Genomic DNA, 12,266 nt, shown 5'->3' with positions numbered 1-12,266 from the left:
CATCTGGAAAACTCCTATTCATCTTTCCAGACCCATGTCAAAAATCTGATCCTAACTCCAAAGGCAAACAGATCCCTCTTTTCTGATGCCATTACCATTAAGGCCACATTACATGGTTAGAGGTCCAGCAAAGGAGAGGTACCAAGAAACAGGAATGAGAAGGCACTTAAAAAATTGATGTTTGATTTTTTAAAGATATCATCAAAGTAGTCACTATTAGAAAAATCAGTACTTTGGTACAATTTCTTATAGCAACTTCACAGCTTAGTAACTTTCTTATTTTTAACTACAAGAGGGTTGGGGGTAAGTATCATAATCTTTTCAGAGTTTAGGAACTCTAAAAATCTTAATCTGGCCTGCCGGGGTCCAGCCCCAGTAGGTCCAGGGGTTCCCGAACGATGAATGGCGTCCGTGAGATGACAAATGGACACAGACAACAGCAGTGTGTTAGACTGGCCGCTTTATTGTGGCCAACGTGGCATCATATTTGTTAGCAATTTGTTTGTAGCGTGCGTCATCTATGTTTCTCGGCATTACCTAATTCTAAAAATGTTCCTTTGTGTAATCACCCATTAAGGAACTTCATGGTTATTTCTGTGTAACATTCCCTCCTGCCCTTTGCTTATTGATTAATTTCCTCATATTACTTTCATTATGTATCTACGTTTATTTATAGTTTATAAGGCATTTGCTTTGCTATTTTCATGAAAGGTCATCTAGCTCTCAACACCTCAAGTGGAACATTTACAGGGATGTGACTTCTTAATTGTTCCTTTGAACCATTTGCAGCATAAGGAACAAAAGTATTCGCTTTGGTCTGGGGTGCTGGGAGGGAGCCAAGAGGGCCCTGGGAACCCACGCTTATGCGCTCCCAGAGAGACAATGTATACCTAGGAACTAATGAACCATTCTATACCTTAACCCACCAGGTCCAGCTATGCTCTGGAATGCCTCCTGGGGGCCAAGTGGGCCTAGGGGTTGGAGTAACTTGTATCCATAGATACATTCCTTTGTTGCCGGAGTGGGGGTTTCTAATCCATTTGCCCCCCTCCTTGGCTGGGAAATATAGGGGGCTATCCTTCCTTTAGGTAGGGGATGGGCAGGCGGGGGTGGCACCGGCTGGATATAAGGTTTCATTATGCATCTTCGGATTCTCGTGGTTTTTCCCAGTTTTCCTGGGGGTCATCCCCAGAAAATGTTCCCAAGTTTGCCCCCCATGGGTTTATTTTGAATCATCAGTGCCAACTGGACCATGGGGATGACCAAGATGAGTAACAGGAGGGATACCAGTAGCTTCCCATTCAGAGGGTCACTGTGCGTTGCCCTTCCACCAACCACCCGGGCTGTGCCATCAGGAAGGCTGGATGGATCGGCTCCCGGCACTGGCCCTGTATTGCCAAATCTAACACATAGCTTTAATATGCAATTATGTGGATGGCTATGAGTTTATTATTGCCTTCCCTACTGGGACTATAAATTCTTTAAGCCAGTGACCATATCTTTTGTCCTTAAAAAAGTACATGACCTCACTGAAAGATACTCCTGAAACACTGGTTAAATGAAATAAAACTGAATTGAATACATTCCCTAGGTCTCTTATGATATTATTTCTTGATATAGAAATATATCCCTGGAGGAAATGTTCTTCATAATAGAAGTATGATTGAATTATTAATTTTAAACAGGGTTTCAAAGGCTAGATAACCAATATTGAGTGCTTTAGCTTAGCATGTGAGATATTAGGGACAGAGAACTTATTATTTCCGCCCGCCCTCCCCCCCCCCCCCACCTGTACATCTCTAGAAATTGAAGCTAACATAATTCCCTGCCCTGTAGGTAATACTGGGACCAGGCAAATTTTCCTGTTAACTCTGTGTTAACCAATACTGAGATGAGGGATAAAAAACTTGGCTGCTTGTGGGAAATACTTGCTCCTAAAAGATGAGACCCACACATCAGGACCCTTGCTTTGTTGTGCCTCCTAACTGACAGCCATTATGTCATAGGCTCAATCTATCCCAACCAGCTCCCCACCATGCAAAACCCAGTCCAGAACCTAAAATCCTATGAACACCCTTTCCCTAAACCTCCCATTTTAGACATTACTGAGGCTCTGTCGAGGTGGGTGGTCTCTTACTGGGAGAGGTCTAATAAATAGCTCTGCTTCATCAATGGGTTTTTCTGGTAGGAAATTGACAGTTCACTTGACCTCTCTTCATGGCTCCTATACTTCTTTCAGATATTTTATTTTTAAAAAATATCGAGGTATAAATAATATTTATAAGACTGGACCTGATTTTATTTTGTACACGGAACCAAACCAGCACACAGAGCAAAGTAGCTAAAGTTTTCAAAGTCGACTCTCTGGTGTTCCCATATATTTCATATTTATAAAATAAATAAAACAATAAAATGTGGTTTGGTTAATTATAATTATCTGAAATTATAATTTCCTTTCTAAGCTGAAAAGAATGAATATAAGAGAAAGAAAGAAACAATTTACTCATTCTTTTAACAGATGTCTATTCAACGCCTTCTATGGGTCAGGCTCTGTACTAAGTGCCATATAATTGTTGAGGGGGATAGAAAATAAACAAAGTAATATATAGGAACTATATAGAGAATAAGAAGTGCTATTTAAACCAGAGTTATTTAGAAAATAATAAATAGTTAAAAGAGAAATAGAACCTCAGGAAGAAAAATAATCTTCTAGTTCTCTGAACTAAGCATTTTACAATGCTACTAGCTTACCTATTCAGAGAAATGTCAATACCCAGGCTGTGGGAGTATACTTTGCTTAGGGAGCTTCAGTACAAAGCAACATTCAGACCAGTTTTGAGATTGAAAGCCAGCACCGTCATTTCTTTGGGAAAAAAAAAACCAACTGTGGCATGTATACATAAAATATTATACTTAATACCGCATTAATTGGGAAGAGAGTTTATGATGGATTCTAACTCCTGGCAATAAAGGCCAACAGGAGGAAAAAACACCAAAAAGCTAAACCTAGCATTTTCTTAATTGGGAGAGACTTATAACACTACAGTGTATCCATTTGTCAGGGAATAAGCCAGAATGGCCCTTTGTGCAGAAAATGATTTCAAGTTAATTAATTAGACACTTGATTGGGAAAATTACCATATTGCATCTAGAAAATAAAACTGGAGAGATGCGTACATTTTCCCATTTGTTTGTTTTGTCTTTTTTCAAACTTCTGAGTTAAGCATTTGATTTCCATATTTCAATTACTGGTGGAAGGGCATGGATGAGCCATAAACAGTAATCAGCCAGACTAATAGTACGGATTCCCACAGAAACGGCATCTGGGTTAATGAATACTCACAGGATACCTTGGCAGACTTTCAAGAATACCTAATACTGGCCTAAATTAACCTCCCGACTCTATCAGTCTACCACATGCAGTGATGGGAGGCTACAGCAAGGCTGTCTGGCCACACTCCTGCCTGTGCAGAGAGGGTTTAGAAGGACTGGAGCTAATGGCCACTTCAAATATCTGCACTTCAAGTAAATTCGCTTCAAGTCCTCTGCATTCTTCATCAGTGACCAAAACACCAAAACAACAACAAAAATACCCTTCTTAAGAAGTTTCTCAGAAACATACTTAAAATTTTTTTCTCAGACTGATTTTCTTCACGTGAGCTCACTGACCCCAGCCAAACTGAGACCTGGGATGCTCACCAGCCCTCAGAACAGAACATACACACAGGGAGTCAGTACTTAAACTGCAAGGATTGAGGTAAAAACAGAGGGGGATGTCCTGGTAGCCCTTTGTAATGGTCTGAAACCAACCCCCCCACTCCTGTGCTCCCTGGTAGATACTTTGTTTCCCCAACATTCCAAAGCTGGGGGGAAGTAGCAATGATCAGAAATCAAATTTCAATTGTGTCAACACGTGACACAATTTTTTTTTCTTCTGGATTCTTTCTTTCCCTTCCTAACCCTTGTTATCTATCAAACCCCAAAATAGTTTTGGATAGAGATATCAGCTTGGGAAGGGAGGAGAAATAGAAGCATACACCTGGGATGGCCTCTAAGTTTACTTACTAAGTTACTTACTTTTGTTACTTACTGTAACATACCACAAGCAAACCAATCTGGAAAATTAAGCAATTAAACTAAGCCTCACTACAAAAAAAAAAAAAATTATTTGAATGTCCACACGCAATGTTTTTGGTCAGGTTACAGCTGAAGAAAAATCAGATATTATCTTTTTCTTATAATTTTATTCTTATTCATTTATATTTCATAATCCCTTTTCCTGTGTGATTTGAAAGCAATCTACAGAAAGAGAGAGAAGGGATTGCTCTTAATGAGAAGCTGTCAGGTTAAATTGATTATAATACAACTCAATTCCACCTAAAATAAGTTAACACAGGGCTACAGGATAAACTAAGATTTTGCTTCTTATCCAGCAAAGTTTTATTGTAAATTATCCTTCCAGGTTTGACTTTTAAAGGTTAGCTGAAACAGGAGGAGGGTCAGGAAATACCAGCACATAAATATTGTAGGAAGATTAAGGCAAATTCAGGCAAGTTCCTTTCTGAGAAATAAAGAGATTTAACCTTGGTGGTCAGAAGATGTGGCTCTATCTGGAGTGTAACTCAAAAACTTTTTGAACCTCACCTGGTTCTGCTTTAACGTGGACACGAGTTTCTGCAACGTGATATTTTCTTCTTCCAGCTCAGTGTAGTCCTGAAGGAGGCGGGCTTCTCGGAATTTGTATTCTCGGATTTCATCCTTCATCCGTATTCTCTGTAGCTCCACCATCTCATTGTTCTGAAACAACAGAATAGACAATAGATATAAAACTTTCTTATGCTAGGTTTTATAAAGTACAGATACCTTGGTGGTTACAGATAATAACAAAAACACCTCATAGAATGTAAGTCAGTCCCACCATCTTTCGAATGGCAATGTAGTGGTATGTGACAAAACTTTAAAAGCACATACACGAGATTCAGCAATTCTACATAGAAAAAACAATTTTAAAAGTATTTTCATAGAGAAAAGTAAACCTGTATATATTTACACAAAGAACTGGAAATAGCCTATATGTTGGCTATCGGGGAAACAATGAAATAAAGAATCAGGCATCTGCTGAATTGGCATTATAAAATTATTTAAAAGAATGAGAGGGGCGCCTGGGTGGCGCAGTCGGTTAAGCGTCTGACTTCAGCCAGGTCACGATCTCGCGGTCGGTGAGTTCGAGCCCCGCGTCAGGCTCTGGGCTGATGGTTCAGAGCCTGGAGCCTGTTTCCGATTCTGTGTCTCCCTCTCTCTCTGCCCCTCCCCCGTTCATGCTCTCTCTCTCTCTGTCCCAAAAATAAATAAAAGTTGAAAAAAAAATTAAAAAAAAAAAAAAGAATGAGAAAAAAATGAGCTTAATATACTGAAAGAGAAATACAGCTACAATATATTATGAAATATAAAAGAAAATCATAGGTTAGTACACATACAGTACCAACTTTCCAGCCTCCAAGTATGGGGGCTGTCCATCCACAAGTTTCCCAATAAGCCACATGGTCTGACCTGCCTCTGTCCAGCTCTTGGTCATGCGTGGCAGTCTCAGTAGCTTTCCTCGTGCCCCCCAACCATGTTGGACTTGCCAGCTTGCTCCTGCCTTGAGGCCTTTGCACTTCCCCTCCCAGAACTTCTTGCCTCCAGATCAGTTTATTTTTTTATTTTTTTATTTTTTATGTTTATTTAGTTTGGAGAGAGAGAGAGAGACAGAGTGCAAGCAGGGTAGGGGCAGAGAGAGGGAGACACAGAATCTGAATGAAGCAGGAACCAGGCTCTGAGCTGTCAGCACAGAGCTGGATGTGGGGCTTGAACGTGTGAACCGCCAGATCATGACCTGGGCCAGAGTCAGATGCCTAACTAACTGAGCCACCCATGTGCCCCCTGATCAAGGGTTCTTGACCTCATTTGTGCCATGGCCCTCTTTGACAATGTGTTGAAGGTGATGAAGCTTTTCTCAGAATAATATTTTAAAGGGTTCAGAGCATGCATACTGATTAGTTTGAGCTGCAGGCCCTTGAGAAACAGCTGATGCAGGAAGGGTTCTCTCTGTCCTCCCCTTTCTACCTAAAAGCAGGACACGAAACTGCCCCTGAGAAAGGTGCTCTCCGTGTACCAGAAGAGAAGAACATTCTTATCAGCAGAGACAGTATGGGCACCAAAATGGACTTGTACAAACAAACCTACTAAAATAACCCTGATCTTCTATTAGGTTCTCCATACATTTCCTAGTCACTGTTCCACAATGTCCTGCCCCTAGCACAAGTTATCCTATCTTGTCACATCCCCACAATTTATCATTTTTTGTGTAAAAGGTATATATAAGTTTGGGGGCTTGATGGCTTCTTTGGGTTCTCATTTTCCTTCTAAAGCCCCCTGTGTACACATAAAAAAGTTAATTTGTATGCTTTCTTCTTGTTCACCTGTCGTATCTTGTGTATGTCTTATATAAAATGTCTTATGTTTAATTCTTTGGCTCAGGCACAGAGAGGAGGGAAAATTTCCTCCCTCAGAGCTTATGCTTTGACAGGATCACAAAGGATACTGATTATATTACAATTAAATTAATACAATGTTTTAAAAATTACGATATGGCAATCAGGTCATTTATTACAGTAATGGACTCCAATTAATCATACTTCTCTTGGAGTCTCCTCTTAAGCTGACTCTGAGCTGGCCTCTGACTTGCTCTGACCTGCAGAAGGTGGTGGAAGTGTTGTGGGATTTCTGAGCCTCAGCCTCACGAGGTGGAACAGTGCCACCGTACGAAGAAGCCAGGCCCGCCTGCAGGAGCCATGCCATCCAGCCCACAGTCAGCACCAGCTGCCAAGCACGGGAGAGGGACTTTGTGGACTATTTTGCTCAGTTGGGCTGCCGGGTGACAAGCAGCCCTGTGAGTGACCGCAGGCCTGTCCATAAGAACTGCTCAGCCGACCACAACCCAAATGACCGATCCTTGGAATCACAGAGTGATGCTTTAAGCCTCTAAATGTTGAGGTGACTACACAGCAATACTGACCAACAGCATAATCACGTGTGCTTCTTTATTAACACAACGTAATAATCAGATTTAGTGGCAGATCTAAGAAATACCATAATTTCAAAGCAATGATGATATTTCAATACCTGCAAGAACAGAGATGTGGTATGAAAATACTGATCACAAAGTAACAGGCGATGATGATACTACTGAGGTTTGACGCCTACAGTCACATCAAGACAAAGTCAAATTTCAGCCTAACTTCAGTGAACGCAATGTAATTATTTTTCCCACCCAAGTTTATCATCAAGTCTCCTGAATTCTATCCATAGACTCTGAGGACCCAGGTCAAAAAAACTCTTCTGCTTCTGCTTGTCATTTAGATCTCAATTCAAATGTCATCTCCTCAGAGGGACCTTCTCTAAACAGCTAAGATGACAGCTCCCTGGCCCTCCCTTCACCTTACATGATTTACTTTATATGTCAGCCTTTAGCATATAGTAGGCACTCAAAAAATAACCATTGAAAGAATAGCACCAATCATTGATGGAAATCATTCACGTACCTTTTATACTTTTGACATTAAATTTCCTTTTTCATCTGAACATAATGAACCTTTTCTGTATTGCTCATCGATGTGTCCCTAATACCTGGCAAATTTTAGGCCTTTATAACCATGGAATTAACAACAAAACAGGAATACAAATGGTTAACTCAAAATTTAAAGAAGACTATTATTGCTGGGATGATGGCTTTTGGTCTTGCATTGCTTTAGAGTGGGGACCAAAGGGAGAATAAGACACTTTGAAATAAAACATACCTAAATCTGTGAAATAACTAGACTTGCTATAATTCTTCTTCACTATGTAGTCCAGCAACTTGGAGGCAGAAATGTTACTTTATTCCCTGTTCCTTGGACACACGTGCTCAGTAAGTATAGAATGAAAAGTAGTGGAGTTTGGCTATAAAGCCAAATTAAAATATTTCATTAAATTCTTTTATTTTGCAGAACATGAAACCTTGAAATAATATTGTTCTATTTCTTGAGAAACTTACCATTAACTGAGTGATATATATTTATTTAGTTGTCCATATTTACCTGCATAAAGATGTGAAGAAGCCTGATAAATTGGATGCCAGTCATTTATATAAAATTGTAAAGAAAAATGTTAAGATATAACACATGCTCTAAAATGTGAACGTGGACATTGTAAAAAAATGTAATAACCAGAAGCCTAGCTTGAATACACTGAGAATTAACCATTAAAATCTTATATAGTAAGATGGTAAATGTCAAATTTAAGGCCACAACAACGCTAATGAGCATCACTATCAAATAACTCATAAAATGGCTAATGAAAACTCCTGATGCTAAATAAGGAAAAGGAGGAGCTTAGCTGGGAGACAGGTTAAGTTCAAAGACTAGCTAACAAGGAAACAGACATAAGGCCTAAAGGAAGAAAACTGGTCTTCTGTATTCTTTTTAATGTTTATTTATCTTTGAGGTGGGGGGGCGAGAGCACATGTGAGCAGGGGAGGGGCAAAGAGAAAGGAAGACAGAGGATTCCAAGCGGACTCCAGTCTCCACACTGAGAGCAGCGAGCCCAATGCAGGACTCTAACTCATGAACCGTGAGATCATGACCTGAACAGAAGTCAGACCTTCAACCGACAGAGCCACCCAGGTGCCCCTGGTCTTATGTATTTTGCTAGAAGTCCTTGTTTTTGAACTGGCAAAGACTACACTCTTTGAGCAATGTTCTTTGCTTCCATCATAAATTTAAAAGATTTCTCCTATTGTTTTTTGTGTCACGCATCATACATTTATCTCCTACAATTTTTTCTTCCTGGGATAAGATGTTTCTGAGCTCTTCTAAAAACCCCGTAAAGAATAAGGAGAGTGAGAAAAATAAAGCAGGAAAGAAAGGGAGACAAGGTACGACTAGGGAATGCTTTAGTTTGTCACCTCCAGAGACCTGAGCTCCAGTTCCTCCTCAGAGCAAATGGACCTGAAATGTTTGGGGTTGACTATCCTCATTATTTGCATTGCACTAGAGCATAGCAGCATTCTTAGTTTTATTTTAATTAATATTAAAAGGATTTCTTTTTGCGCAAACAATACATTCCTTCTATTATCGGCAAGAAGAAAATCTAAGCATTTGTTACCACACAAAAGTATTGTGTAAATAATGCCTTCCAGTCATATAACTTAGTCTTTTATAAATTAGTTAATTCACTGTCACATTAGGTCTTTATAATAGCTTGTGTGAGATGGGCACTAGACCCTCCAGTTTATTCATCTGTAAAATGGGGAACCTAATACTTAACATTATGTGGTAATTATAAGGATTTAATAATGTAACATGGGGAAAGGAGCAGAGATGCCAGACACACAGATAATTCACCATAACACAACAGAACAAGTGTTGTTAGAGAGGTTCACACCACAAGGCTGAGCAGTCAATTACTACTGGTTAAGTCAGCGAAAGCCTTACAAAGGAAGTTACATTTGAGCAGACCTTGAAAGACATGTAGTAGAGTTAACTAAATCGATAAAGAGGACAGCCCTTCTAGTCAGAAGTAAACTTTTGAAACAAAAGCAGAGTCATATTTGTGTTGAGGGCAGTGTTAAAATACCCAGTGGTCAAGGGAGGGCAGAAGATGGTGGCGTAGGAGGACGCTGGGCTCACCGCCCGACCTGCTGATCACTTAGACTCCACCTACACCTGCCTAAATAACCCAGAAAACCACCAGAAGACTAGCAGAACAGAGTCTCTGGAGCCAAGTGCAGAGGAGAGGCCCACGAAAGGGGGTGGGAAGGGCGGAGAGGCAGTGCACGCTCCACGGACTGGCGGGAGGGAGCGGGGGCGGAGGGGCAGCGCGCCAGCCAAGCAGAGCCCCGAGTCTGGCTTGCAAAAGTGGAGGGGCCAGACGGCGTATGTTCCGACAGCAAGCGGGACTTAGCTTCTGGGAGGTCATAAGTGAACAGCTCTGCTCAGAAAGCGGAAAGGCTGGAGGACAAAGGGAGGGAGAGTTGCTGAGCCCCGGGACGACGGAGCTCAGTTTGGTGGGGAACAAAGGCACTAGCCAGCGCCATCTCCCTCGCCCATTCCCCAGCCAAAATCCCAAAGAGAACCAGTTCCTGCCAGGGAACTTGCTTGCTCGCGCAAACACCCAACGCTGTGCTTCTGCGGAGCCACCCCTCCGGCAGCGGGTCTGACTCCCTCCCGCTGCCACAGGGCCCCTCCTGAAGTGGATCACCTAAGGAGAAGTGAACTAAGCCTGCCCCTCCTGCCCCCGTGCACCTTGCCTACCCACCCCAGCTAATACGCCAGATCCCCAGCATCACAAGCCTGGCAGGGTGCAAGTAGCCCAGATGGGCCACGCCACCCCACAGTGAATCCCGCCCCTAGGAGAGGGGAAGAGAAGGCACACACCAGTCTGACTGTGGCCCCAGCGGTGGGCTGGGGGCAGACATCAGGTCTGACTGCGGCCCCGCCCACCAACTCCAGTTATACACCACAGCACAGGGGAAGTGCCCTGCAGGTCCACACCACTCCAGGGACTATCCAAAATGACCAAACGCAAGAATTCCCCTCAGAAGAATCTCCAGGAAATAACAACAGCTAATGAACTGATCAAAAAGGATTTAAATAATATAACAGAAAGTGAATTTAGAATAATAGTCATAAACTTAATTGCTGGGCTTGAAAACAGTATAGAGGACAGCAGAGAATCTCTGGCTACAGAGATCAAGGGACTAAGGAACAGTCAGGAGGAGCTGAAAAATGCTTTAAATGACATGCAAAATAAAATGGAAACGACCACAGCTCGGATTGAAGAGGCAGAGGAGAGAATAGGTGAACTAGAAGATAAAATTATGGAAAAAGAGGAAGCTGAGAAAAAGAGAGATAAAAAAATCCAGGAGTATGAGGGGAAAATTAGAGAACTAAGTGATACATTAAAAAGAAATAATATACGCATAATTGGTGTCCCAGAGGAGGAAGAGATAGGGAAAGGTGCTGAAGGTGTACTTGAAGAAATAATAGCTGAGAACTTCCCTGAACTGGGGAAGGATAAAGGCATTGAAATCCAAGAGGAACAGAGAACTCCCTTCAGACGTAACTTGAATCGATCTTCTGCATGACATATCATAGTGAAACTGGCAAAATATAAGGATAAAGAGAAAATTCTGAAAGCAGCTGGGATAAACATGCCCTAACATATAAAGGGAGGCCTATAAGACTCGTGACTGATCTCTCTTTTGAAACTTGGCAGGTCAGAAAGGATTGGCAGGATTGGCATCTTCAATGTGTTGAACAGAAAAAATATGCAGCCGAGAATCCTTTATCCAGCAAGTCTGTCATTTAGAATAGAAGGAGAGATAAAGGTCTTCTAAAACAAACAAAAACTGAAGGAATTTGTCACCACTAAACCAGCCCTACAAGAGATCCTAAGGGGGATCCTGTGAGACAAAGTACCAGAGACATCGCTACAAGCATAAAACTACAGACATCACAATGACTCTAAACCTGTATCTTTCTATAATAACGCTGAACATAAATGGACTAAATGTGCCAATCAAAAGACATAGGGTATCAGAATGGATAAAAAACAAGACCCATCTATTTGCTGTCTACAAGAGACTCATTTTAGACCTGAGGACACATTTAGATTGAGAGTGAGGGGATGGAGAACTATTTATCATGCTACTGGAAGCCAAAAGAAAGCTGGAGTAGCCATACTTATATCAGACAAACTAGACTTTAAAGGCTGTAACAAGAGATGAAGAAGGTCATTATATAATAATCAGAGGGTCTATCCATGAGGAAGAGCTAACAATTATAAATGTCTATGTGCCCAATACTGGAGCCCCCAAATATATAAAACAATTACTCATAAACATAAGCAACCTTATTGATAAGAATGTGGTAATTGCAGGGGACTTTAACACCCCACTTACAGAAATGGATAGATCATCTAGACACACGGTCCATAAAGAAACAAGGGCCCTGAAGGATACATTGGATCAGATGGACTTGACAGATATATTTAGAACTCTGCATCCCAAAGCAATAGAATATACTTTCTTCTCGAGTGCACATGGAACATTCTCCAAGATAGATCATATACTGGGTCACAAAACAGCCCTTCATAAGTATACAAGAATTGAAATTATACCATGCATACTTTCCGACCACAATGCTATGAAGCTTGAAATCAACCACAGGAAAAAGTCTGGAAAACCT

At 41.2% G+C, this 12,266-nt stretch overlaps 1 protein-coding gene across 3 annotated transcripts in view; it reads right to left on the bottom strand.

The window, feature by feature from the left end:
- The window catches only part of BICD1 (BICD cargo adaptor 1), a 246,732-nt gene that overhangs the window by 61,559 nt on the left and 172,907 nt on the right, over positions 1-12,266 (bottom strand). For all 3 annotated transcript variants that reach the window (XM_043562944.1, XM_043562942.1, XM_043562943.1), the window contains exon 3: positions 4,645-4,797. In XM_043562944.1, coding sequence (XP_043418879.1) covers positions 4,645-4,797 — 153 coding nt within the window. The remainder of the gene's footprint in view (positions 1-4,644; positions 4,798-12,266) is intronic.

Source organism: Prionailurus bengalensis, chromosome B4, assembly GCF_016509475.1.
Source record: "Prionailurus bengalensis isolate Pbe53 chromosome B4, Fcat_Pben_1.1_paternal_pri, whole genome shotgun sequence".
NCBI lineage: Eukaryota > Metazoa > Chordata > Mammalia > Carnivora > Felidae > Prionailurus > Prionailurus bengalensis.
The sequence above is the reverse complement of the archived record's forward strand: the minus strand, read 5'-3'. Positions and strand labels throughout refer to the sequence as shown.